This window comes from Sparus aurata, chromosome 15, assembly GCF_900880675.1.
Source record: "Sparus aurata chromosome 15, fSpaAur1.1, whole genome shotgun sequence".
Classification (NCBI taxonomy): domain Eukaryota; kingdom Metazoa; phylum Chordata; class Actinopteri; order Spariformes; family Sparidae; genus Sparus; species Sparus aurata.
In genome coordinates, this window is record NC_044201.1 from 12,868,673 (window position 1) to 12,895,715 (window position 27,043).

The 27,043-nt window shown below is 40.6% G+C and overlaps 1 protein-coding gene and 1 long non-coding RNA gene across 5 annotated transcripts in view; one reads left to right on the forward strand and one right to left on the reverse strand.

Moving 5' to 3' along the window:
- The window catches only part of sptlc3 (serine palmitoyltransferase, long chain base subunit 3), a 22,601-nt gene extending 18,400 nt beyond the window's left edge, over window positions 1-4,201 (reverse strand). Inside the window, exons 1-3 of one of the 3 annotated variants that reach the window (XM_030441739.1) lie at window positions 3,962-4,201; window positions 1,689-1,880; window positions 384-538 (exon numbers count right to left, since the gene is read on the reverse strand). In XM_030441739.1, the coding sequence (XP_030297599.1) occupies window positions 384-538; window positions 1,689-1,880; window positions 3,962-4,063 (449 nt within the window). In that variant the 5' untranslated portion in view covers window positions 4,064-4,201. Of the gene's footprint in view, window positions 1-383; window positions 539-1,688; window positions 1,881-2,589; window positions 2,772-3,473; window positions 3,583-3,961 lie in introns of those variants that run through there. The other 2 variants (XM_030441741.1, XM_030441740.1) reach the window with 2 other exon arrangements.
- Window positions 2,791-25,782, forward strand: LOC115596553 (uncharacterized). Of its 2 annotated transcripts, XR_003986920.1 has the most exons (4): window positions 2,791-2,924; window positions 4,738-4,861; window positions 12,976-13,129; window positions 25,649-25,782. It is a non-coding gene; the product is annotated as an uncharacterized LOC115596553 (long non-coding RNA). The 2 variants fall into 2 exon arrangements; XR_003986919.1 differs by lacking the exons at window positions 12,976-13,129; window positions 25,649-25,782 and adding an exon at window positions 9,373-10,283.
- Window positions 25,783-27,043: the final 1,261 nt, after the last annotated feature.

Sequence of the window (27,043 nt, forward strand, 5' to 3'; positions counted from 1 at the left end):
TTAAACCTCTTTAAACATGTAATCCATGCATACCCCTCTTTACCAATTCATAGTGTCATATCCCCTCCCCATAGCTCTGTTCATATTCCTATTCATAATATATTCTATGAATACACAGCACGTCCCTGTGCAGCTTAGAAAAATCTAAAATGTATCAAAGATATCCAGGACTGGCATGTACTTGCTGAAGACACATACTCATGGTGTTTAGGTTCCATCTTTTCCCATTAGCTCACAGAGGAGGAGTTTGCTCTATAGCCATTTAAAACTTGGTTGTAAAGTTTCTAGCTCCTGAAGAGAGATGATTGTGATCCAAAAATACTTGCTGGTCTGTCTTCATCTTATCTACAGTTTGTCTATCATAGATGAATAGATTACAGTACCTGAATGTCCAGTTGTAGTCGTCAGATACCCTCTCCATCAGGTCAAAGACAGGTCCTGGCAGGCTGCATATGGGACGGTTCCAGTTATCTCGTACTCTCATGTACAGGTTTCGAGTGTAAAAGTTCTCAAAGTCTTGATAAAGCGGTACAAAATCCTGAAAGCAATGAGAGACATTTTCACTGACTTCACAGTGAACCAGTAGCAGGATGTAACAGAGTGGGGGAGCAATAAGAGCAGGAAAAGGGACTTCTTGAATTCTGACATGCAGATCACACTAAAAGCTATACAAGCATGAGAACAAACAAACAAAAAAATCCATGGCAATACTGAATGTTAGAGAAATATTTCCCTTCTTGATAAAAATGTAAGCAACTACTTAGTAATTTTTACTAAACCCTGAAACTAGAATTCTCCTTATCAGCTACAGTAAAATGTATTTATTTTACTCAGTGGTTTCAGCATTGACAAGAAAAACAAATATTTTCTGTTTGAAAATTTAGGTCAAATGTAAATCATTGGGACCAGATACATTTCCTTGCCCACCGTTCTCACTGTAGTTTGCCAGGTGATCAAGGGCTCCCCTATATATAGTACATGATTTTCATTATATGATAACCCTCTAAGAGCAGTTCATTAAATTGTGTCCAACTGACTTCCCCTGACAATGCTATTTACCAAGGTTACTTGGGCCTTTGCCTTCATTATCCCTCTCTGTGTATCTGATCAATGCTGTAAATTACGAGCAAAGAGAGCAAACTGGCTGGTTATTCCTCCTAGAGCCTGTTTTATTGTCTCCGCCTACGCACATACTGCCTTACCTTGATAACAACAAAACGTGGTTGTGGCATTTGGTTTACAGTACATACAGTATTTTTTCATAGAAGCCACACAGAACAAGTCATTAATTAGCACGTATCTAAACTTTTTTTGGGTTTAAGAAATCAAATCTTTGGTACTACAATGGCTCTAATTTGGCAGTGCTTGTGTCTTATCTGGAATCTAAAGCACAGTAACAAAGAAAGAACTTGAATCCTCTGAGATTTAATTAGGTCTTCAGCAGATATTCTCTGTGGTGTCCTGTCTCACCCATGGCAACATTATAGTGCAGAGGCACATGAAGGAAGAAAGCAGAGAGGGAGAGCTTAAGAGCAAAAATTGAAATAATTAGGGGGAAACAAAATGTGTTGACACCTAAGGCATGCATCCTTCCCTGCTCCAACTGCCTGCGAGCATGCGTGTGTCTGTACAGTATGTGCATGTGCCGAAAAATGCCTATGTTTGTGCTGATTGCATGTTTCACCTACCTTCTGTTCCTCTCTTTCCTGGGCAAGGTGGCACTTCTCTAAGCCCACGGCTCTGAGAAAATCTCTGAAGTAGCCAAAGAGGGTGACAATCCCAAAACCCAGGTATGTCATGACAGCCACGTACATGGGCGCCTGTTCAAAGGACTCATGCCTGTGCTGCCTGGAGGCAGCCCCAGTCCCTGGGCCATTTTGCTATACAACAAGAGAACCAAATAGGCTGTCTTACATTGCAGACAAGACAAGAGGGAACAATGCTGTTTGAATAAAAGTGGCTCGATTTAAAAAAGGAAGGGTCGTAGTTTACATACCTATTAACCTAAATAAAAAGGACATAAGTCACCCATATTATTCAACACAGATGCAACAATAACTGGGCGACCATCCTCAGTACTGTCACACAAAACAAAAGCAGCCTAAATAGTGTCATTATGCTTTGTTTACATTCAAATAATATAAATGCTTTACATTAAGGGCCAACTTTGTGGACACTTTGATTTTGTGTTTATAGACCAGAATGGCTGATACAACTTGGACTCATAACGTTACACTTTTTAAAAATGTAGCTAATTAATAGAATTTAAAGATGTTTAACCAGCATTTAAAGAAAGTACAGTGAGCCTTTGGGGGGCTGGAATCACGCTGTAAAAGTGTGAGTTAGCTGTCATAATGCAAAATTGTCAAAGGACTTAAATGTGCATTTGAACTAGCCAACATCCCCTGCTGCCATTAAACTGACTGTAGAAATGATGCAACTTGAAGAGGAATTACAAACATTCCCTCAGCTGTTCAACAGAGCAGCTCTCCAAAGACTGGAGTGGTAGATCCAGTCTTTTACAGCTGGAGGAGTCCCAGAGCTAACCTCTGCTAGCAAGAAAAATCTTCACTAGATTCCATAACTCACCATTGTTATGAAGGTATTTCCACAATTTACAAAGACATTTCTGTCCACCTTGTGTGGAAAATATTCATAAAGACTTTAGCTGACCTTGATGAAACTACTTGAACTTAAGCTATGAACACCTTGTTTCTTATTAAAGTTTGGCTAATTCAGTAGTTTAACAGCCATAGTAGGCATTAATAAATATGAGATGGGTCACTTCCGGCTGCCATTTTTGTTTGCTTGGACAGTTGTAGCTTAGATATCAAATTAAATAGAATTTTTTTTTGTGCAGCAGACAAAATAAATATATATTTTTCTTTTATTTGTACGGTTTGTGGAAATAACTTTAAGCAGCGGTAAGTGTTCTTGAACGCATTGGCGAGGAGTTTTGACAAATCGAAGTTTATGCTAGCAAAACTCATGCTATGATGCTAACAATTAGCTCTATGTGACGAATGTAAAAGTGACTGGTGGATAAGATTCAAGATGGAGGACAACCGATAAACTCTGAGATTATAATTCAAATACACTATGGGAAACGTAACCCCTTATTTATCCCATGTAATTCAATACCAGGATTAATGCTAATTTAGCTATATTCAATAACGTTACTTGAGTTCATGCCTCTAGGTAAGTTTTTGGACTAGCCGAAGCGGTCTGAAGTGGTGTTACATTTCATCACAGCTGTCATTAGTCATGAATATGGAAATTACAAGATACAAAATCAATAATACACACGTCAATTCTGAAAAAAACAGAGTGGCTTTGATTCAACGAATCAGGGGACTTGCAAAGACATAACGTTACTGCCAACAGACAATTACCTAACCAGTCAAAATATATGCATATGCAACACTGTAAAGGCAAACATTCTCACAACTGTAGAGTGACAAGAGTGACTGCACCTTCCTCCCACTGAGCCCTGGCTGCCGTAAGGCAAGGGAAACCTGCTTTTTCAAAAGGGAAGAATTTCAGGGCGGGGTTGTCGGTTCATTTACTATGTTTACTGTGATCCTTTTACAACGGAGGAACTTAACAACTTCCTGGTGAACGTCACCGCTTTTGGTTGCACAATATGTAAAAAAAAAAAAAAAAAAAAAAAAAAAAAAAAAAGCTCCATGAGACAATTCTGTTTTACTCGCTTATTACCCAAAGAGAGAGTAAATATTACATCGCTTTTTTAAGGTGAGCAGCCGGTGTGTCACGGAGTTTGCCTACGTCACAGAGGTGGCTTCAGGTATTGATCCCTAATGAAGACGAAATATGTACAGATTCAACAATATCTCTTTGAGAAAGTAGTAGAACACTTGACACGGGGACCTTAGAGCAGGTTCAGAAAATAATTTGCCCAATAAATAATTTCTCAAATAAATCCAGCCGCTCATCGACATACCTCTCTCTTGTTGTGACACCCATTTTTCTTGATGTATTCGCATTTCGGTCCATTCTCGCTCAAATGTGACTTCAAGTTGCCGTTCGCCGCAGTTCTTGCCATGTTGCTGTGCACACAGCGGCGACTGTCTCTCCTCTGTCAGACTGTCACAGGTAATAAACCGACGAGCTTCACTCAACTTAGGAAGGTGACTTCCTCCTCCTGTTGCTTTGGCTCAGCCTCGTGATTTGTTTGGTGTGATTGAACGTCGCTTCTCCAAAAAAAAAAATAGAAAAAAAAAAAGTCACGCTTCAGTTAACGGATTGTTTCGATATCGTGTAAATGTGTCAACTCTCTCTTCCTCTTTGTCCAAAAGTGAGATTGTGACCAACAGCTTAACATGTCATACTTTCTAGTTTGACTCGTAGAATATTGTTGAAGAGTATAGTTTTATTATAAACTCAACTTATGAGTAGTGGAAAGTAAATAAGTAGATGTACCTTATAGTGTGATTACTGTACCCTACCAGAGTATTTCTATTTACTGTACCTTGTTCTTTGTATGTACTTAAAATGAATCCCCTCCAACTCAGCCACCTGCTACAATAAAATGCTACTTACTAATTGATGCCCCTGAATTTACAATGTTACTCAAAGCGCATTATGCTGATAAGACTTCTGCACTTTCACTGTAGCGAGATTTTTAGAACAACCTATTGCGCTAGGTTTGTTTTCACATTTTCAAATGAGCTGTATGATTATATTACAGTGATGTAATGTGAATGTGTCTCCATGCAGACACAGGTCAGAGGGCAGGATGACTGACAGGGCTCTGTCTGACCCTAAGACTCCACAGGAAAGCTTGCCATCGTGGGGGCTTGAACTCATGTTCACTATGCTGGACTGCTGTCTTACAAGTACAGTGAGTATAACAACTTTTTATTGACTACATAAATGGATTATATTTTAGGTTACGACTTACAGCAGTATTGTTAAACAGTCCAGCTCTGCCAAATGATACACTTTACACCCCCTACAGCAGGTTTTTTGCAGAGCACCGAGACGCTTCAGTTTCAGAGCAGGAAATTGTGCTGCAATTAGTCACTGCAGCTAGTCTTTCTAGTTGATGATTGACTGAAGAGTCATAAATCAGACACATGGTTACAGACGTAGGTCAGATCTAAAGTAGCCTTGTAAACTTACTCCTGAAGCCAGTCTGTTGACAATTCTGTGTCTGCCTGCATTGTTCATATTTTCTCCTTCAGGGCAAACACAAAGAAATTGTTTGTTAGTAAAAGGTCAACGCCTACACACAGTGGTCTTGTGGTTCACTTAGTTTGAGGGTGCACAGTAAATTGGAATATGCCTGGTATTGTGACAGTAAGTGAAGTGAGGCTTTTCTGTTGACATATCGACGTTGACCTGTTGCTATTTTGAAGAGCTTGTCTCTGGGTGGGCGTGCACAAGCACATGCAGACAGACCAAGTGATAATGTTAAGGGGAACTTGGAGCTTGGAATGCAAGTGCATGTCTGGACATTTTGCCGTGATGATTAGGAAGTGTTTGGATGATAGTGTCTCCTACTCACTGTACTGATTACCTCTGTTGAGCTATTCTGCTGGTGTGTGTTTTAGAGCTGCAATAATCAATTCATTGACTAGCTGTTTGTTAAATTAATTGTCAACTGTTTTGATAATCAGTTAATGGGTTTGAGTAATTTTTTAAGAAATAAAATTCAAAGTTCTTTGAGCCTAGCCTCCTAAACGTGAATAAAGTTTTTCACTCCTCAGCGATAGCAAACTGAATGACTAGACATTTGAGGATGTTGTCCTTGGCTTTAGGAAACACTGAACAACATTTTTTAAAAATCATTCTCACATTTTATAGGCCACACAAATGATTGATTGATCAATAAAATGATTGACAGATTAATTGACAATGAAAATGTTAGTTGCAGCCCTAGTATGTTTTTGATATGGGGTCATATTTGATTAAAGGACTGCGATATGGGACATTTTAGAGCCTGTCTGAAATCTGTCATGTCTTTTAATCACAAATCATTTATCCCGATACTGTAGGTATGATACCCTATCCGTCACAACCATTCTCTGACATACATCATTTCCTCCTTTCTCAACCGACAACAGTCGGAAATTGCGCTCTCTACTTGACAGATGTCATAAGTTCTTAAGTCTTCATTTGAATTGCAAAGCTAGTAGAATCAGGCTCTCTTTGAATGCATTGTGTGATGTTTTGGCTACAAACACTGAGTCCCTGTGGGATGACACGTGTCATCTTCTATCACTTCAGAGCTGCCCTCACTTCACACTAACTGATGAGGGTTAGTGTCGTCTAATAACTCAAGACTCTTTGTCAGGAAGGGGGCAAACAGAGGCCGACATTTGCAAGAGGGTAAACTAGGAAGGCTGACAGAGGAGCTCAGGGATTTTGCACTTTGAGTGAAGCAGGGAGAAAAAGGACCTATCGTGAATCCGGATTAGTCTGCCTGCATCCAGCTGTTACAGAGAGAATGATTGAATGGAGGGGAGCATACAGCAGTCTTAGTAAATTAAAGGTATCCGCTGCGCTCACCTCCCCTCAGCTCAGCTTGGAGTCTTGAATGGAGCTGTCACAGTGGCTGGTGCCTCCCAGCCTTCACTCCAGGATTGCTTTCTACCAGTGGGACCAGATGTAACCTACATCTGTCAGGCTTCATTAGCTATGTCAGCCCGGGAAGCACTGTTCATTTTGCCTACACAAATGTTTTTGTTTTGTGTGTTAATTCTTCTAATCAGTTTGCACATTTAAGCAATTATGAGTTGCAATTTGAAGTTTCTCGCACTGACCTTTGAGTCATACTTTATCTTGCAGTTGAACACACTGTTGTCGAGTTAACTAAAGTTGATCAGTCTTTGAGGACGATCACAAAATTAGGCTCAGCTCTGCAGGGAAATTTTCACTATTACTCTTAAGCAAGCATCTTTAATGTTTTTGGTGCGACTGAGGATTGAACTTCATTTCCTTGCTTCCTGTTTGATATTGATTGATGTTTTAATTTCCTGACATGACTGATCCTTGTATTTCTCAGACTGGCTTCTCTCCTTTGCATTTAAGACTATTAGATGCAGTTTCCCCTTTTAAAGATGAGATGGAGAAAATTATTTTGAAGCCTCCCATGAAAGAGATTTCCTACCTTGAATAGAAATGGATGGTGAAACAGTGTATATGGGGAATTAGCTGCCCTGAGCGCCCAGTGGGACGTCTCCATCTACACTGCTTTCATGTGAATGTCATGCAAAATGGGCTTTCCTTGAATACATGAGGAATACTAATCCATATTTGATTTGCTTGCTTGTTTCATTACACTTATATACTAACAATCTTGCCAACCCGCCTAGTAATTTGTTTTTCTTTTTATATGCCTCATGGGTTTAGCTCTCTGTTTAGATGTTTATTAAATTTAAAACATGTTTATGAGTGTTCATGAAACACTTGTAGAGTCCAGAATGCTCACAGATTAAATGTTTTTGGATGACTCGCCTTCAAGACTCATGGGTTGTCCCTCCACCTAGTGGCGGTGCAGGGGACAGCACCTCAACCTACAGTCACATACACAGCCCTATCTCCACATCCTACACCCATAATTTCTCTAGAATGAAATGTTTGATTATAAGCAAATATGTGCATTAGCAGATGTACACGTCTTTGCTGACACGTCATATTTGCTCACTGTAATACTCCTCATAACCAAACCCATCCAGGATTTAAGTGTTTATGGATGAACTCATGTCATGCTGTACTGTAGGAGGCCAGTTGTAATGCAGAGCTATATTTAAACTTCCCCCGGGGTGCCATTAAATCATGTAATTTCTTCGTCAGGCCTGGCTGACCTCATTTTAATATCCACATCAGACAGCATTAAGAAAAATATTTATATTTAAGCCCTTTTGCAGACAATCTTATCACATGAGACTTACAAACCCAGTGAGCTCAGATTCCTTACATTCGGATGGCAGAAGTTTGATATTATGTGTTGTGATGTGCCGGCGTGTTTGTTTGAGTCACAGCCAGGAGAGAGAGTTGAAAGCCTGGCTATGTATAGTTCTGCAAAGCACTCAGTCCATTTGGACCACCAAGAGAAATGAGAAAATCATAAAAGGTTGATGCAAAAAAGGCCTGCATTGTTGTATTTTTGCTTTGTCAGTGTAAAGAATAAAGATAGATAGATAGATAGATAGATAGATAGATAGATAGATAGATAGATAGATAGAATTACTTTAATGATCCCAGACTGGGAAATTATTTAAAGAATTATATTTATTATTATTTAAAGAATGTGTTTTCCACACACTGAATAGTATATAAAACTTGGGTTACGCTGTATTATCTCATAGAATGTAAAATTCACCCAGATAAGTCAGTTTGTGTTTGACAGCAGGGGCTATTAATGCTGTGGACTGTACAGATGTCTTCAATTAGTCTTATATGACAGTCGAAGCCCTGTTCTGTTAGCTCCTGCAAGCTGCAGTACTCCTAACCTCGAGTGGGTGTTCACATCCACAGGGGATGGAAGATTCCCCCCGTTCTCTTCAGAAGCAAGCAGGAGAGGGGGGAAAAGAGACAGATATTTATAGAGAGAGTGGGAGAAAGCGAGATTGTGGCTTGAAAGGTTAAAGTAAGAGGGAGCGGCAGAATGACAGAGAAGGGGAATGACAGAGTTGTCGGCTGAAACGGGGAGATGGTGGAAAATAAAGATGAAGCAAGAAGATTTTAGAAATGGATGATGCTGCAGACATCACCAGAGGCTGTGTGGACCCTGCTGTAAATCTCTGTGTCTCTGTGGGTCAGGTTGGCACTTTATTGTCTGTGTTGACCCTAATTAAGTCCTGGAGATATGGTGAATGAGTCACTGCAAGGCTAGAAGAAATATCTTCTTAGGGTATGTCCTGCATTTATGTGACCACTTTTTCCCAACTGTGTCATATCCTCCTCGGTCTATAAACATCACTTTAATGTGCTGTTCCTGAAAGCAGAATGTTAATACCATGAGAGAATTTGAAATATGTATATGCTGCAGAAATAATATAGGTAGCTGAGTTTATTAGTGTAGTCTGTGGAAGCAAAATGGCCTCTGCTGAAGCGTTATTAATGTTGAATAGCTCATACATAAGTCAGAATGTGAACTCAAAGTCTTAATATTCCTATCTGGGTAGAATTATGTCACTGAAGAGACAGCTAAACCAGTAAATCACCTCCTCTGAAGTCACATTTGCCCAAATCTGTAGTTCCTTTTTCCTCACTGACAACCGAAGCAGCCATTTGTTCCAGGTACCTGGGAATCTATTGGCCTTGTGGCATCGAATCTCTGCAAGGCTCCAGACTCCCAGTGAGCCTTCCCCCTACCAGCTGTAATTACTGTTTCCTATCTGCCAGGATTGTCCTGACCAGGCCCGCTGAGACTCCGCACTAAATCTACTCGAAGTCGTCAGTCAGCCATCCGGATAGGTAGCTGGACAGCCAGGAAAAGGCAGGGACTCCTGGAGGCGAGCTCCTCTCCGGGGTGGTTGATGAATGGACAGACGTGGGCTGATTTTAACGGATGGTCTCTCCTCCCACGCTGGGCCGTTCTGAAGTCATTGTCACACTGGGCAAATGTGTCCGGGAGGATAGATGGGAGGTTGCCGTGTTCAGGATAGGGTGGAGAAAATGTTGTCTTGTGGAGATACCGGTAGATGAGATGGCGCTGATGGCAATTCTTTTGCTGTAAAAGAATGAAGTTCACTGTCAAGAAAAGGAATAAATGAGGATATGTGGAGGGAGGTGTTGGTTACTCAGATGTTCAGCATTGCACTTTTTGCATATGTTGTGTGAGAGCAGGTACTGTACATATATTACAATTAGTTTGATCAATGTTTCTTTTGCAAGGAAGGCATGGTTCGTAAAGCAACAAAACACACAGTTGCAGATGGAATAATTCTAGACAGTTTTGGAAGTAAGAAATTGGAACATAGTCGAATAAAGAATAAAGCATAAGGATGTTTCCCTTTTCAAGTCTTCAAACCTGATTTGATGTAAAAGACCAACTGATTGAAAGAATTCTTGTGGTGTTCTTTTCCAGTAATTGTTACAGGAGTGTTTAGGGCTTTGTACGTCCTTTATGATGAAAACGGTCTTTGTAAAGGACATGAATTAGATTGAGATGTAAAGAAAAAATGTAATTAAACTTTGTTGTATGCTGAGAGGGGCTGATGATAAAAGGTGCTGATTGTCTCAGTGCCTAGTTTGAAATATTGATTTGTTTTCATGTTGTTGTCGAAATGCAAATTAAACACTTTTCAGATCAATGCACAGCTTCTGAAACTAAGATGAAATAATCAGACTTCTTCAGTGGAACCGCTTTGAAGATGGCTGTTCATTTTGCGACACACCACCGTTGTGTTTTCATGGCAAAGTAGATTCAAACACTGACATAAAATGACACTGTGCACAACATGCAAAATTACTAAATACAAAAATAAAGCATATTAAAATTAAAACCCATTATGTACACTCATTTACAACCAGGCATACAAGCGTGTCAGTCCACAAGAAATGTGGGACCAGTTGTGCTTTGAGCTGGTCTGCTGTGCAATCACATTTGCATTAAATAAAAAGAGAGACAGATAGCTGAAGGGGCTTCTTTTTTTTTAAAGCCTGCTTAGTCGAGCACAGTTATTATGAGGGTATCAATCCATATTACGACACACTGCTGTTCCACTCATTTACAACACACTGCCGGTCGTCAAATGGGAATATCACAGTTACTGTATTTAAAAGTCACATTCAATATTTGTTATTCTTCCAGCTTCAACTGGAGAGGAATGTTAATAAGCCTTATAAGCCATGCACAGCTTTGACCCCTTGTCACTGCACTGCAGGTTTTATCCTGGCTTGTGTGAGGCAACACCTGGTGAGAGCCTGACACCCATGCCTCTTAGTTTCCCAAAACTGGGTGCAGATGAAATGGCTAGTGCAAACTAGGGGTGCGAGCTTGCAACCAAGTAATTATTGCAACCTGTGAAATGTGGCGAAGAGGCTTGAAGAGGATAAATGTATTGTCAGTAGGATGAAGACTGTTCTGGCAGGTCTCAGTAAAGGCTAATCACATCAGCTCTTCTCATTTCTTTTAAAGGGACAGTTTTCCCTAAAATCAAACATGCCTATTTTCCCCCTTACATGTTGCACTGTTTACTAATCTAGATGGTTTTGGTGTGAGTTGCCGAGATGTCAAAATGTCAAAAGATGCTATTGAATAACTCACCAGCAACATTTCTTTAGGAGGAAATATTTTCTTTTTACCAAACTAGAGCCGCCAACCATATCACTGAACAGAAGGAAGCTTGTATCTACTCATTGACCAAGCTATCACAAGCAAAATCTGTCCCTTCAAAAGGAGCAGAATGTCTAGTAGACCTGTGTTTTAAATTTTTGGGTTTAACACAGGCATTTAAAGCTGATTTGTTCTTCGAGGCCTCTGCTAATCTATGGACTTTCAACTTTCGAGTTCCCAAAAAGAACGAGTCGATACAGGAAACTCCCAGAGCGAAGAAGCAAGTTAATGCTTCACTTTCCCTCTATGAAACTGAGATCAATGGAACAGATGGATGCATTTATGTATTTCTTAAATGTCTGGCATGTCCTTTTTTTAAAAACAAAACAAAACAAAACACAAACACAGTGGACATTAGGCCCGTTGCTATTAGAATAAGTCAACATGGTCTCTCTACTGCTCAGAATTTCAGCAACACTTAGAAAGAAACTCAACATTCATCTCCCTCAGATCACATTCCTCCTCAGTAGTATACAGTGTGGTTCGTGTCACAGCTGCAGGGAACAAACTCACACCATTAGGTGGTATTTTTCAAAATCTTGACTCTGATTTGGTGCTAAAAGCCGAGGTGCTAAAACCTAACCATTTTGTTGAGTAATGACCTGTTTTGTGCTCAGATGGGAGAAATTGCATTCCTGCAGTGTGTCTGCTCAGGTTACCGTCACTATGGGGGGTTCACCATATTGCTCCAAACATGTTTTGTTGCTGAAGCTGTTGATAACCAATATTGTGTACTGATACCTCTTGTGCTGATATAATGGTGTTTACTATTTTCATGCTAGTGACAAGAATGTTTTCAGCTTGTCGCTCACTATTTTATAGTTTTTATTTTATAGAAACCACAGAAAATGAGAACCTATCAAGTTCAAAACTTTTCCCACCTATTCAATCCTAAGACAGATTAATTAATTCACCAACCTGATGAATAAAAGATTTTCCACCATTGAAGAGCACTGATTGGACTTTCGCATGTGGAGAGTCTTCCATTCTATTCATTTCTCTGTGCAGCGTCTCAGTGTGCAGTTGAAAAGGGAAAAAAAGGGACATTGAAAATGATGGCGGCTGGCTGTTACACTGGTGGCAACAGGCCCGTGTGTCTGGAGGCAAGGGGGAGGGTTGTGTGCAAGCGGAGGGAGAGGTAAGTGACTGATGGGCATGTGTCAACCCTCCTCCTATAGCGAATGTTGAGGGGGAAAAAAGGGTGGCTCGCTAATTGTGGCGAGATGCAAAAGTCTCTGTCACTCATCATCATCTTCACTAATATGTTTGGAGGCAAAAGCCAGCTGAAGCATGCAGCTGAATGATTAGTCGCTGGAGTCAGGGGGCAGAGAAATAAAGGATGAATTTCCGCTCAAAACATCTTTTTGGGCCGTTTCTCTTGTACTGATAAGATTGGGACCACACTGTACCGCTGAGCACAAAGCGTTCTGCTTTAATTATTGAACATCTGTACATTTAATTTGCAAGGCAATTTCAGAGTGGAACCCAGTGAGACCAAGCCTTAAACTGAAATCCTTTTCTCTCTTTTTGCCACAACCTACAGTTTGTCTCCTTCTTAGTCTTTGCAATGTCATGGATTGTCATAATGGTCATAATAGAGTATAGGTCTTAGCCTTCCAGTATCTGTAATATTTCTTTGACCTTGATTTGTTACCCTCTTTCAAAAGCCTGCATTTGACGTCCTGAGGGAACTGATGGCAAAGAGAAGGAGAGCGGGGTGCAGCCTGAGGAATCGACTATGAATATGAACGGGAGACACAGTTTTCCAGCGCACTGCCTACCCAGCGTGAAAGAGAGATAGTGACAGTGATAACGAAGCAGGTAATGAAATAGTAAGTGCTCCTCCTACTGTTTTACTTAGTGGTAGTCTTCTGTGGTGCGTTTTCACTTGTTAATTGCAGTCACATTCAGAGGCTGAGTTCAATAACAACATGCACGATTTAATTTTATACAAGAAATTATTTTTCTCTCAGACAAATTAAATACTGATTGCAAATAACTCATGGAGAAGTTTAAATAGGTATAATTACGCTTAATTTACCATATAATTATATTAATAAACTACCAAAAAATCCTGCTCTTGAATCTAACGATCCGAACAAAGCAGACCGGTTATATGTTGTAATTTGAGTGGCTTTTAAAATCTGCTAAGATCTCATTTCCATAACCCTCTAACTGGGAAAACAGCAGCAATTATGGGACTGGTATTAGCATGAAGTGACACCCCTGAGCTGCAGTCATGCAGCAGGTGGGTAATTGGCCCTGAGCTGTACAGTGGGTGCTCTGCGGAACTGTCCTTGTCTTGTGATGGGGACACCGGCCGCTCCACAGGGTGGACTCATCAAGTCGCTGCCCTCTAAGCCAGATGCAGCATATCATAATTAACCAAGTGAGACGAGTGGGGTCAGAGAGAGATGCTGCAGTTCTGTACTGTAACTAGCTCAGCTGAAGTCTCGATGTTACATGTACAATAAATGTGACTCTCCTCTGTAGTGTCTTTGCTCCTGCTCTCATCAGATATACAGTAGGTACATTATTTGCATGCAGGCGGTGTGTTAGAGAGACAGAGAGTTTTATTGCTGAGAATGAAACTGGGCTCCAGAGTCCTCCCGGGTGTTAATTGAGGTGTAATGTGATTTGTTTTGCTGGCCCTTCAAGCAGCCCTTCCCAGTCCATTGAATCAGATCCCCTGCGATTACTCTCTAATGGCCTCAGTCACATCTGTGTGCTTTAAACAACCTACTGCTAAAGGTAAAAAGATAAGGTTAATGCTGCAATGACACTATGCAAAGTGAATAACTGTTTAAACAGTCTGTCGTTAAAGCACCACTCCAGTGTATTTAAGAAAACTGTACTTGGATTGTTTTTGGAGAAGATGCAAAGCCAAAATTTGAATGCAGACTCAACATCATTTGTGTCTAAAAAGTTAATTAAAGCATCTACAAGAAACTTTCAAATGTTATTTGATTCATGCAGCCCCTGTGGACAAACAGTGTATAAGCATCACCACCTCCTTTAATAAAGATCTTACATTTTGGTTTTGGTATCTATTTGTGGCTATGCAAGATTAAAAAGCGTGATTTGATGGTGCTGGGACACGAGAAAAGTTAACAGTTTTAGGGCTTTTCACACGTAGCTTGCTAATAGCTTTTTTGTTGAAAAAGCTCAAGGTTATCAACATCTAAAAAGGATATTAACATTAGTATTATAATCTTTTTAAAAATGATAAGCCTACAGCAAGATATAGTTTGGTAGCAAGGTCAAAATAAGATGTTCTGCTATAAGCCAGTTGTTCTGCTGCCATTTGACAATACAGAAATATCTGCTGCTGTCCCAGAAAACTACAGAGTACTCAGGCTGTGAAACATCTTAAGTCATCCTCAGCAATCAGCCGTGATAGATAGTTTTAATTTTATGATTATTACTTCACGGAGAACACAACAGGCTTCAAGAATAACCATATAGACATACCCAATCCTCTTGCTGATAATCTTATTTAGTTATGTAGGTCATATAAAGGCTTAAGTATTAAGAGACTGTTTTATAACCAGTAAAAACTCCTTGCAATACATTTAACCCAGTAAGTCTTGCAGGTGAAGATGTGTGGGCAAAGAAGCCGCCAGCTAAGAGCTGTAGATTGGAGAAGTACACACACATGACAGTCTATCTTTCAGTTCATTAATTGTCTGTAGCCATTATTCACCAGCATTTGCGGAACATAATTAACGAATGTTCATTAATGGAACTCTGAGAAGTCTGGTAACATAAAAAAATACTTCACTCCAATGTGGTAGGCACTTTTTGTTGTTCAAAGCACCAAAGGGTTACATTTGAAAAAGTCACATGTATTCATTTTTTCGAGTACAATGATGTGGTACTCCACAGACCTCAATGTAATCTTTTTTTTGAGAACTGCTTTTCCTGCTGAATCATGTATGCCAGCAGTTAAGCCCTGAGCAGAAACATAAACATTTATTTATTAATGATTGTTTTTTTTATCTTTTCATTTGGGAAAAAGACACTGGTTTTAAAATGCATAAATGCATCTTTTTTTTGGCTTTGCTGCAAAACAAATAATACTGAGCCCTTTTAAACTGGAGTGAGCAGCACTCAAATTCCACCAAAACTATCCAGACAGGTAGATTCTGCACATTCTGCATGTGAGAAAAACAAGAGTTTTTCCTACATTTTGAGTGAACTTCCCCTTTAATGGTACAATCAGTGGCCTCATCATTCAAAGACTCAGGTGTTGGATTGGACTGAGTGCCTTATAATCGGGGGTGTGACATAATTTGCTTCAATACCATATTCAAGAGCCACAACATGCAACAATGGGATTTTCTTTTTCTATTATGAGAGGAAGGAGCTCCCAGGTGCAGGCCTGTGGGGAATGTATTTATTTATTATGTGCAGGCATGTTGATGTGCAGAGCTATACCCGACTAAACTGATCATTCTTGAGTGACCTTTCTGCATTGGTGCCACTGCACTGCAGTTCATGAATGTTTAATGGGAAGGCTGGCTGTTTTGGGCCTGCCACGCCGGGTTTGCTGCCTGACAGAAACATACTAACTCAAAGGCAGAGTGGAGGTTAAAAACAGTGGGTGCTACAAACAAAGGACCCCAGACACAAGCTTTGACAAGTAAACACCCCTCAGACCTGAGTATCAGATAAGGGAGGCATGTAATTATGCACACGGCCACACGCGCACACAAATTTGCACATTTGCCTTGTCTCTCTCATGCTCACACATTTTAATCTCACATTTTATCTCTTCATATTGGATCTCTGGCCCCTGTTCTTACAGGCACTGACACCCATACTCTATTAATTATTGCCCTCAGATATCAATCAAGAGCACAAGATTGTATGCCAGATAGTTAGAATGACAAACAACAAGCTCAGACAGAGTAAGAAAGCGAGGGTGAGGACAAAGTAGAGAACAAGAGCAGGACTCTGTTTTGAGAAGAACAACAGTAAGTACTGCTGGTGGGGTGTCATGGTGAGGTATCATGGCCACAGTATCTTTTATTACAGTCTGGCCCACAACATGTATCCCCTCACACTCCCCCTTTTCTTTCCAGTCTCAAAGCACCTTGATATAAGTTAGAAAGAAGACAATCGCAGGAAGCAGTTTGAAGAAAGAAATGATCATGTGGGAAATGTAATTTGGTTTGAGATGGAGCTGAGATTGCATATGAAATTGTGAGACGATGTGTGGAGGAGAAGTGCTGGTTTGGCAGATGGACACTAATGCAGACAACAGTTACCTTACACATAATATCCTTAAAACAAAACCTCCGCTGCTTTGCCGATGCCATGTCTGACTATAAAGGCACAAACAACACCAAATAAAATCAATGTCTTGTACTCTCTGTTTGCAAGATAAACACAATCAGCTCCTCATATCTGTCTGACAGCATCCCACTCTTCCATCCTTACGGAGGAGACAGCACAAAGGGAATACTAGTCAAGTGTGTCATGAAATGCGGGTGCGAGAGAAAGAGAGGGAGACTAAAGTTACCTTCAACGCCAAAGAAGCGTAGGGAAACTTTTACTTTAGTGAAGTCTTACAGTTCACTGCGAGGGTGGCGTGACGAGATAAAACCTTGTCTGCTCTCAGCTGTTATCTGAGGGAGAGAACAAGCAGATGAGTCAGCTGCACCAACAGAGTGGACAGCAAATAGATATGATTTTAATAAAACCTTTAGAACTCATACATATGTATTTAGTCCAAATATGGTTACTCAGTTTGACAGTTTTGCAGCTTAAGCACAATACATGTCTAACTAAAGAAAGGGAAACAATAAAAAGAATGCATTTTGGAAGGTCAGATGCAACTTCAATGAGTAGTACACAGTTTACATCTTGTTATTGGACAGCCATTAATGCATTACTTTGTTTATTTGGTCCCCATGAAACGTTTTTTTTTTGCACTCCGCCACTTCACAGTTAAATGCCTGCATATCAGCGCAAACCCCCATCCTAATAAGGAAGATATACAGAGGACGTACATCTGTCTTTTATCCTCCCTTACACCATTAGACGATGACAGACTTAAGAGGGAAAAAAGTAAAAGCGGTTATACTTCATATTGAATGTGATGGATATCACTGAAGGCCAGGCTATTGTTGCCTGAGTGAAAATAAAAATTATTTGTTTCTTTCAACTTGCAAAACATACAAGAACCTTAACCACTTCACTGATGCCTCACTGTAACCTTGAGGCGTATCTTTAAATTTCCACCGCTTCTTAGTTTAGAGAAGCACTGAAGGGGGAAATAGATGATAGAGCCTTTTCGGTCTGGGCTAGGGCTATGATGCAGAGAGCGGGGCTCATTGATAATGCATCAGGAGAAGGAATCCATCAGGGACCACATCCATTTAATGCATGAAGCCCGACATTTATGCGTGAAAGTGCGCGTGGCCTCTCCCTCCAAACCAGCGGCCGAGCTAAGTGGGGCCGCCCTCCCCGGGTTGTCACCAAGTAAAGTGACTCAGGTCTCAGAGACACGCCTCCCTCAGACATCACTTCTGCCCGCTTCCAGACAAAAGGATGAAACATTCATGAGGTGTCTTTTTTGACAATGGCAGAGTCAACATTGTTTGGTTGTGGTGGCCTCCGCACCTCTGCTTCCTCACTCCACTCCACCCCCCCTCCTCCACACATATCCTCATATCTGGTGGCCCACTTGATAGGGCTTTCAGGTGATAACATAAACCCAGTGTAGAGTCATTACCGCATGTGCTCTTGCATCGGAAGGACTGGCATTTCTCTCTTTTTGTTGTGCCTCTGACCTTTGGAAATATCACAGATTAAATCTTTAATTATTTATGAAGGCTAGCGTTGTCAATGGGAGAAGAGAGGGGGATGTTGCCACATGTGATGGGGTGTTCTTACTGTAAGAGAAAAGACTTTGTTCGGTTCTAATCCAACCAGGACACGTTCACGCAGGTGTCGAGATGCCCAGTTTTCTATTGACTTTATTAGGTTTTTTGTTTGTATTATAACGTAGAATTTAAATTCTTACTCTTAACATTGGTCTCAGGTATGCACCTTATCCCAACATGTGTATTACATTGCTTAGTGAACTTAAAAACAGCAGCCCTCAGATCCTCTCCTCTCGTCACTTACCCCTGCGCTGTAAACATTCCTGACACATTCATTTTCAAGTAATCAAATAATCATGATGCGGAAAATAACAGATAAACAAACAACAGAGAAAATAACTGTGCTATATGGGGAAAAAAGTAATTCCCGGGAGAATGGTTTAACCAGTGTTTGATATGCAAATTCTCTTTTTCATCGGAACCCCCCGTAAATGTCAGGAGGGGACACTGGGGAGGGGCTGAACATCTCAATTAAAGAACGCTAACATGCATCATTCCAAACAACCCATGAAATGAAAGGCATCATTTAGATTGATCTACAGCATCAGTGAGAATAAATCAGAGCAGCAGCCTAATAATGCAACACTCCAGGGTGCGTCTGAAAATTGCAGATAGGAATTCAGAACAGTATCTGCATAATGATGTTCCAGCTGATGAAGTTGGCGATCAGCATTTGGGAAAACGGCCATTGCAAAGTTAAGTGCCAAGATGTTTCTGTGAGAGAAAAGCAAGTGTATGGCTGCACCTCTCTAATGGCTGAATCATGCTTGCAGTTTGTTTTCGCTGGACCAAACTGTGGTTAAAGGCTACAAAATGATTTGTCTGCACTCCCAATTAACCTCCTCTGGTGTTCATGCCAGTGAAGCACTTTCACAGAGTTTGTAAATGTGCTCTTTGGCATGCTCTGCCTGTACTATATATTGAGAATGCACTTCAAGTTGGCTCTTGGCTAACTTTAGAAGTATAGGAAGCTACTGACTCTGAGTCTATTGTTTCAGAATATTCATAAGGGCTACTGCTTAAAGTGTTCCCCCGCAGTAATTACCTAATTTACTAATTGTAATAGTAATGGTTTACATTTGGACTTGTGACAAACTGCACCATTGACTTTGGCGTCTCTAAATCCTCCTTTTAGAGTTTACAAACAGCCTTTCTTTTAGTTCAGCAACATCAGGATTGATGTATTTAAAGTTTAGGATGGTCCTCTCACACAATTTGATGGGTGAAGGCGTCTCCTATCAGTGCAGGTTTTATAGATGGTTTCTATTTTGATCAGGTAAGGTCCAGAACAATGTGTCTTTCTACCATAAAGGACAGATCTCTGTAGTCATTACTCCTGTGTCTAAAAATTGCTCACTTGCAAGTAGAGAGATGTTCTTTAAAAATTACTCAAGTGATCATAAAATAACTGACTTCCGTTGATCAGCATATGAATGTATTTGCCCAGCATGAGAAGTGAACTTGGATTTATCTTGGTGATAGTAGTGCAGGAACATAGCGACAAAAATATGTGGTTTTATCGTATAGCAGCAGGACCACACAGGATTGCCTGTTGTGTTGTTTCACAGATATGTGTGAATACGTGAGATCTGCTAAAATTGTCTGCTCAGTAGAATGAGGGCTTAAATGATTACCGTTAGATACATAGCCTCTTTATGAAGACATTTAATCTTACACTGCTTATTGGCTAACTATTGCTTTGTTTTATTGTCTATTTAAATGCAATTTAATAAAGTTCTAATGTCTTAACTCGGTGGAGCTGAAGGAAAAGAAGCTTAGCTTTATGTATTAGGGATTTTTTGTTACTTCTTCCTGTTGTTCCAAACTAATACTGAACTGTTACTTCCCGTTACACCCCCATTATACACTAAAGAAAACATTATGAATGTTTCATCCCATTTCTACCAGTAGATTGCCCTAAGTCCTACACACTGGACCAGTGTCCAAGCAGCAGAAGAAAAAAAAAAATTTAAATAATTTCCCCCTGGGATTATTAAAGTATTTGTGATTCTGATTCTGATAACATACAGTACAAAGGGTTATATTGAAACCTCCAACTGAGAGTGACCTAATTAGCTGACCATGGAGGGGGGGAGATAGAAGGCCACACCAGGAGGGGGTTTTATCACTGATGTCACCTCTGATTGCTCTGTTTTATTTTAATTTTTTTAAAGATTTATTTATTGACAATGCACAAGGTACATTGGCCATTTTTTTTAAACAGTGTAAAAAAAAAAGAAAAAGAAAAAAAAGGAAAGAAAGAAATGACGAGGAAGAAGACAAAAAAGGAGAGAAAAAAAGTAAAAATGTTACAAAAGAAATACAAAAATAACTAAATAATTAAATTAATAAATGAATAAAAAATAAAAAGAGAAAACACAGAAAACTGCACTCTTGCAATTTAAACACCCCACCCCCCCACCCCTGCCATGGATTGGTACATTTCACAGAACTTGGTCCTTATTAAAGATAAAGAGATTGAGAAAGCAAGGGAAGGGAGAACTGCCAAAAAAGAGCCCCATATTCTATTACTGTTTTCTTTTTTTAAGCAAAGTATGTGGAAATATCTGTTTTAGGTGTGAAGAAAGAATGAGTTCGCAACAAGGAGACTTACATTTAACACTTTTTTTGCTGCCTTGTAGAATATTTTGTAGATTACTTTGCGGTAAAGGATGTAGATTTATCTCTCAAAAGATGCTCTTTATTTTCCACTGGATGTCCTTTTCATTGTGTTCTTTAGCTGCACCATTTAATAGTAACATTTTGATCTGATTTTGCCTGGTCAGAATGTTCTTTGCCCCAGTGTGATGCTGTTGTGAGGCATGGCCACCAGTTCTGCACAGCCTGTAGTCTGAGACAGTCTTTTCTTGTTACACAGCTCAACATATTCTCCAGCATATAAAGCAAATGCAAATGCAAGATGTTGAAGATTAAAAGAATTACTTGGAATTTGAAAAAAAAGAAGACGACTGCATTTAAGACTGTAGATGACCCAGTTTCCAGGCATCCATCCAGTGGCTTAGATGCTCTGGAGGCTTCTGAATATAGTATTTGTTGATTCACTATGCAGTGTGTGTGTTTGTAAGTGTGAACTTGTGTGTGTGTGTGTGTGTGTGTTCGTGCATGTGTGTGTGTTGTCTGCGCATGCACGAGTACATGCAAATGCTTTTTTTGTGTTTGTGTTCTTGCTTATATGCACCATTTCTTTCTGCTGCTTGTGTTGGTTGGTACACATCCTTAGATCTCATCAAAAAACAGTGACCTAGATTTAATTAACCCCCTCAAACCAGCAGAAAATTGTATTTAAAAGTAGCACAGAGCTATCAATCTGCTCTACATGTCAGCACAGAGCTGCTCCCCATGTTCAAGTCGGGTTCCTAATGGAGGGGGATATCGTGGACTCCCTGCAGCATGTCAAGCTGGCGGTGGCACACAAGTCAAGCGCTCAGAGAAATGTTGTAGATGGCTGAGGGAATGAATAAGCTTGTCTGAAGGCAGTCTCCTGGCTGACAGGTGCTTCACACGTAACACGCAGATTTTAGAAAAGAAGAGCTCCTGTTATTGTCGAAATGAGTATCACTTGCTACAATAGCAGAAAAACAATGAATGCTCTGAACACTGCTTCTGTTGCAGCATGACACGGAGATGCTTGAGAGGGATTCAAATTTCATTTTATCTTTGCGCAGTTAGCCACTTGTAAGACATTATGGGGTGCAATTTTCCAATGGCTAAACAACTACCCTCGTCTCCTTTGAGCTGCTTGAGCACACACTCATCACACGCTGCCTTTAAGAATCTCCACCAATGCGTGTGATCCTGATTACACTTTGCCTTTAATCTAATAATCGGATTTAATTTGACTGTTGATTTTTTCATGCATATCAATATGGGATTACAGTACATGTTCAAAACTGTTTTCTTCAAAATGACAGTGTGACTTATGGAGGCTGTAGTTGAAATGATAATAAACCATCAGTTACACATGTGAATTGTATCTGATCAGATCAGAGTCATTTCCTCTTTTTTTACACTCATGAGACTGATTTCCCCTGAAGACCTCTTAGAAGATCAAGAACCTCTCAGTTGTCATGCGTGTATCTGATTGCATAAATTATGAGTTACATCAACTGTTGCACGCATGCTCACAGTATGTCATGAAGCAGCTGCTTAGTAAGAAAGGGGGAAAATTAATTCAAAGATATGAAATGAGGATTGATTCATTCCAGGCAGAGAAGTAATGCTACTTTGAAAGGGAAATTAGCAATTGCACACAATGATTAATCATACTTAGGATGGTTAAATTTCTTGGATTTCAAGCAGCACTCTTACAGTAGTTGCTATTATGCATCTCCAAATCCCACTTAGTTTTACACTACAAAGTTAAAAAAATTAAAATGCAGGGTCGATGGCTGATTTATGTCTTAATAATGGCTGAAAAAGTTTTAGAGTTTTTCAAGTACACTCATACAATCAGTTTTCTCCTATGCTTGATTTTAAGAACTTGCAATTTCTTTTGTCTGTGTGCAGAATGTAATGTAAATTGCATTGCATTTATCTCAACATCAAAGTAGCAAAGTTGTTATGTGGGTACCCATGCTATAACTTTACCCTAATAATTCTTAGTACCAAGTTTTAACAAAGGCACTAAGTAACAGATTTGTCTTTTTTGTCTGCACAAAAAAATGACTAATTCTTGCTGTGTTCATATTACAAGACAGCAATTTTCCTGCATAGAGCCTTTTTCCTCCTGCTTTTTTCCTGCACAATGCTGATGCGTGGTTTCCTCACCCTCCCTTTGGGAGGTGTGAACCAAGGGAAAGGAAGGGTAGAGACAAGAGAAAGAGGAGGCGGAGATCACAGAACGCAGTAAACTTCAATAAGCACAATGTCCTAGGCTTCTTGTTTTGAAAAATCAGTTTCCAGGTTTTGTCGAGGAAATGGAGAATTGGTAATCCAATACCCCTGATATTTCAAATAGTATGACTGATGAGTTGATTAGATGATGACTATGGTTGCACAGTTGCATGATATCCACACACAGTCATTATATCTGCTGATTTTGTTTGATGAATCAAAGCAGACGCGCTCACACTGTAGGTAGAGATGCAGCAGATACACTGTGCCTCAGGGGTATTGTATGATAAAGCTAAAAGATAAAGATCAGAAGCCAGTGTCTGTTGGACTTTGTGGAGACTAAGAGGAAGACTGGTGCATGCTGGAATATGAAGAATTGAACAAATGAATATATTTATGATAAAATATCTTTTCTCAGTCCTTGTCTGAATGGTAGCGCTGCTGAGTATCCTACTGGCACACAGTCCTACCCTGGGGCTTGGGGATTACATGTGCTGCGTACACGTTAAAGCCTCTAAACCCTCGCCTCCGCAGAGCTGATCTGACTGCACAATCATCCCCCTCGCTCTAAGCTCCACTCCACCGGCCATGAGGCCTCCGTTCTCCCAGGATGCCGGCTGCATACTTCCAGATCAGCAGAGCTCTGCAGTACCCGGCCGCGAAGGTCGGACCACGAGCACATTTGTCAGTTCGCCTCCGTGTTCACTGGATCACCTGGGAGTTGACCCTCTAGCTCACCATCAGTTCATGGAGTCAGGCATTCTGACTGGAGTGGGGATTTTTCAAAGTAAATGTTTCTATTTTTATACATTAGTTTATTTAAAGAAGAGAAACAGGTCAAAAGAACACTTGGAGTTGTTGTTTTGATCATTGCGCTTGAACTCCGGCACACAAAAAACACATAAAAAACACACTCTTAAAGTACAATTGCACACATCTGTACAAGAGCACACACACACACACACACACACACACACACACACACACACACACACACACACACACACACACCCTCTCACACCCAGATCCACCCACACTTACAAAAACACACAACACATCTGCAATTTCAAGGTTTGAATTGAGGACCTAGAGGCAAGGAGTACCGTGCGGGGCAGAGCATATTCAATTAGCCCCTGGCAGTTCTTCACCCTACCTATCGTCATTGCATCACATTTCAATATTGCACAGAGGTGTGCCGCCAACGCACTGCTGACACATCAAAGGGCTGCGGCAAATCCACACTCCTCCTCGGAGCCTCACAGCTATGTCACAGCTGTTCTGGAGTAGGCCAGAGAGGCACAGGGAGAGGCCAGGCATGACTAAAGACCTCGGCAGACATATTAAAAAATGGATTCTCTATTTCCCACTTCAATGAGTTGAAGTTATCAGGCCAGCCTGTGGGTAGGTATGGCTTGATGGCTTCCTGGTCCGGCCCGGCATGGGTAACTCCGAAGGTGAAGGAGAGAGATGATCTGGATCACAAGATGTGTGTGACAGGGGAGATGTGATGAATGAATTTTAAGTGCAGCACTTTTTTGCCTAAAGTTAGTTTTCTAATAAAGCTAACTTAACCATGTCCTCTATCTATGAAGTTGCCCAGGTACATCAGGACAGGCCTGGTGCACAGCAGTAGTCCATCCATTCAGCACTTTAATGACATGTCATATCTTCAGTTCATACAATCCATGGGTGCAAGGGCATACGGAATAAATAATGAAATCCTGTCTTCCATCCAACCTTCTTCAAGCTGGTGTAGACTGAGTAAGCAGTGGTACACTGTGATCTTCATCAGGATACAGCAGCCACAGATATATTTGCTGGAGTTGCATTAATTCAAGTTAATGTTAAAACAATGTATTCTTTTGTTGCCGCTGGGTTTGCCTCTTACCTCTGCTCTGCCTCTTCCCCTCTCTCTTCACTGTTGGCCAAATGAGTTAGAGCTCTAAATTGAATTCAATCTTCATGTATTTCTTCCACAGGGCTCGCTAATTACAAATTTAATTATGGCTGTGAGCAAAACACAGGCAACAAAACCCCCTCATGTTTTAAACATCTTTGGATGCACTCCCCCCTCTCTCTGCTGCCTCTTTTTTTGCCTCCTTCTGTAAGTGTCTTTTCTGAAAGTTTTGAGGTGAACTGAAGGTAAGACATACGCTAAGATGGTAAGCAGAAAGGACTATACAAGAAATTCTCAAGAGTGAGCATGTGCTGCATGCATGATCAAAGAGCCAGGAGTCAGGAGGTTGGGCCGTAGAAAAGATATTCAACGCTTGTTGGTGTTCTTTAAATCAGAGGCCTGTTTGCTGCATAGAAGAACTTTCAGTGCCTGAATCCCCCAAAATAAAATTAATAATTGACGATTAAAGCAGTTGAAGAAGAGCACAACTTTAGTAGCATCCTGTGTTTTACTTCTTACTTTGAGTCTGTCTGCGAGGACTGCTCTGTGTGATATTCTACAATTATGGCAATTTCTCCTCTCTTTAGTGCTTTGCACAGGGGCTGCCTGGAGGATAGTTCCCCTGCCTGGGGGCCTTCCACCCTGTAGGCCTGCCCCGTTCACACACTGTACATTTTTCTCCCCGTCTCCATCATGCAGACCCTCTCATCTTGTCTCCATGGGCCAACCCTCCACCAGCTATTTGTCACAAGCAGATGTTTCAGAGAACAGTGACCTCCAACTGTGGTTGCTGGGGAATGGGGAGCTTGGCGCCAGTTCTGATTGGAAACCTGCAGAGCAGAGGGGGCATGGTCAAGGTGAGTAATACTAGCTCCTCTCAGGTCCTAAGGTCAGCTAATCTCCCATGACAATCAGGAAGGCAATAGAAGGAATGAGAGGTCCCTGAGTGGGGCTGTCCAGGCCTTGACATAGCAGTGATTGGGCCAGACAAGGAGCAACTTTCAGGGACGCTATTTAATGTCTCCTCTCCAGCTATCCCACACACACTGGTTATGGGCTAATTTGTTGCGGGCTATAGACTGGTATCAAATGTGGCTCCAGAAATCTATTGATGCGGTGAAAATACACTGTCATTTCATATGACTGTAGCATGTATAGTTGCATTTGAAACTACACTAGGTGATCTAGTATTTCAGATGTTTGCATTAATGTGAATACATACATTGATAAGAAAGCAACAATATTCTGGCACCTGTAGTATTCTGGTTTCTGTTGGCCAAGTAGCACTAACAAACAACATTTTATGCATGTCATCTGCTTTAAAAGTAGCAATGCAGCAATAAAAGAAAATGCTATTTCAGGTTGGGAATGCGTTCAGCATGTTTGTTGGACCTAAAAGATGCACACAATGCAAAATATTAACCTCCACATGGTACCTTCAGAATGACCATCCATCTCTCTCTCACTCACACTCACACTCACACACACACACTCACACACACACACACACACACACACACACACACACACACACACACACACACACACACAGAGAAAACACACAGTTCATGTAACCTCACACGTTGCAGGTCATGTGTTGTTACAGTCCAACAATTGAAATAATTTCCCAGTGGCCTGTTGCATAGAAAGAGGTAGAAAAGAGACAGGAAAGATATGGGGACATGTTGTGGGCCAAGTAACCAGTGTATAATGCATAATGAGGCACGTCCAAGCCAGAGTTGCCTGTCTTTGGAGGGCATTTTAATCCACTGATTCAAAATGTGCACACTGAAAGTACTGTGAAGCATGTGTGTTCAAAGCTTGCTTCTTTCCAATTAAAACTACACGGTCTACATTTAAAACTAATGAGTGGTCAGTTTGTAATTTAGTACAGCAGAAACACAGCTACAAGTGTAACTACATTGAAAATACATTAATAATAAGATCCCACCGGGTAGTTTAGATACTAATAAAGTACAGTAGATACATGTACATATGAAGGGGATGTTGGTATCAGTGGCAACGGATTACAAATAAGAGAAGAAAGAGCGCACTGCACCAAATATGTTGTGATGTAGAGATGTAAATGTATTT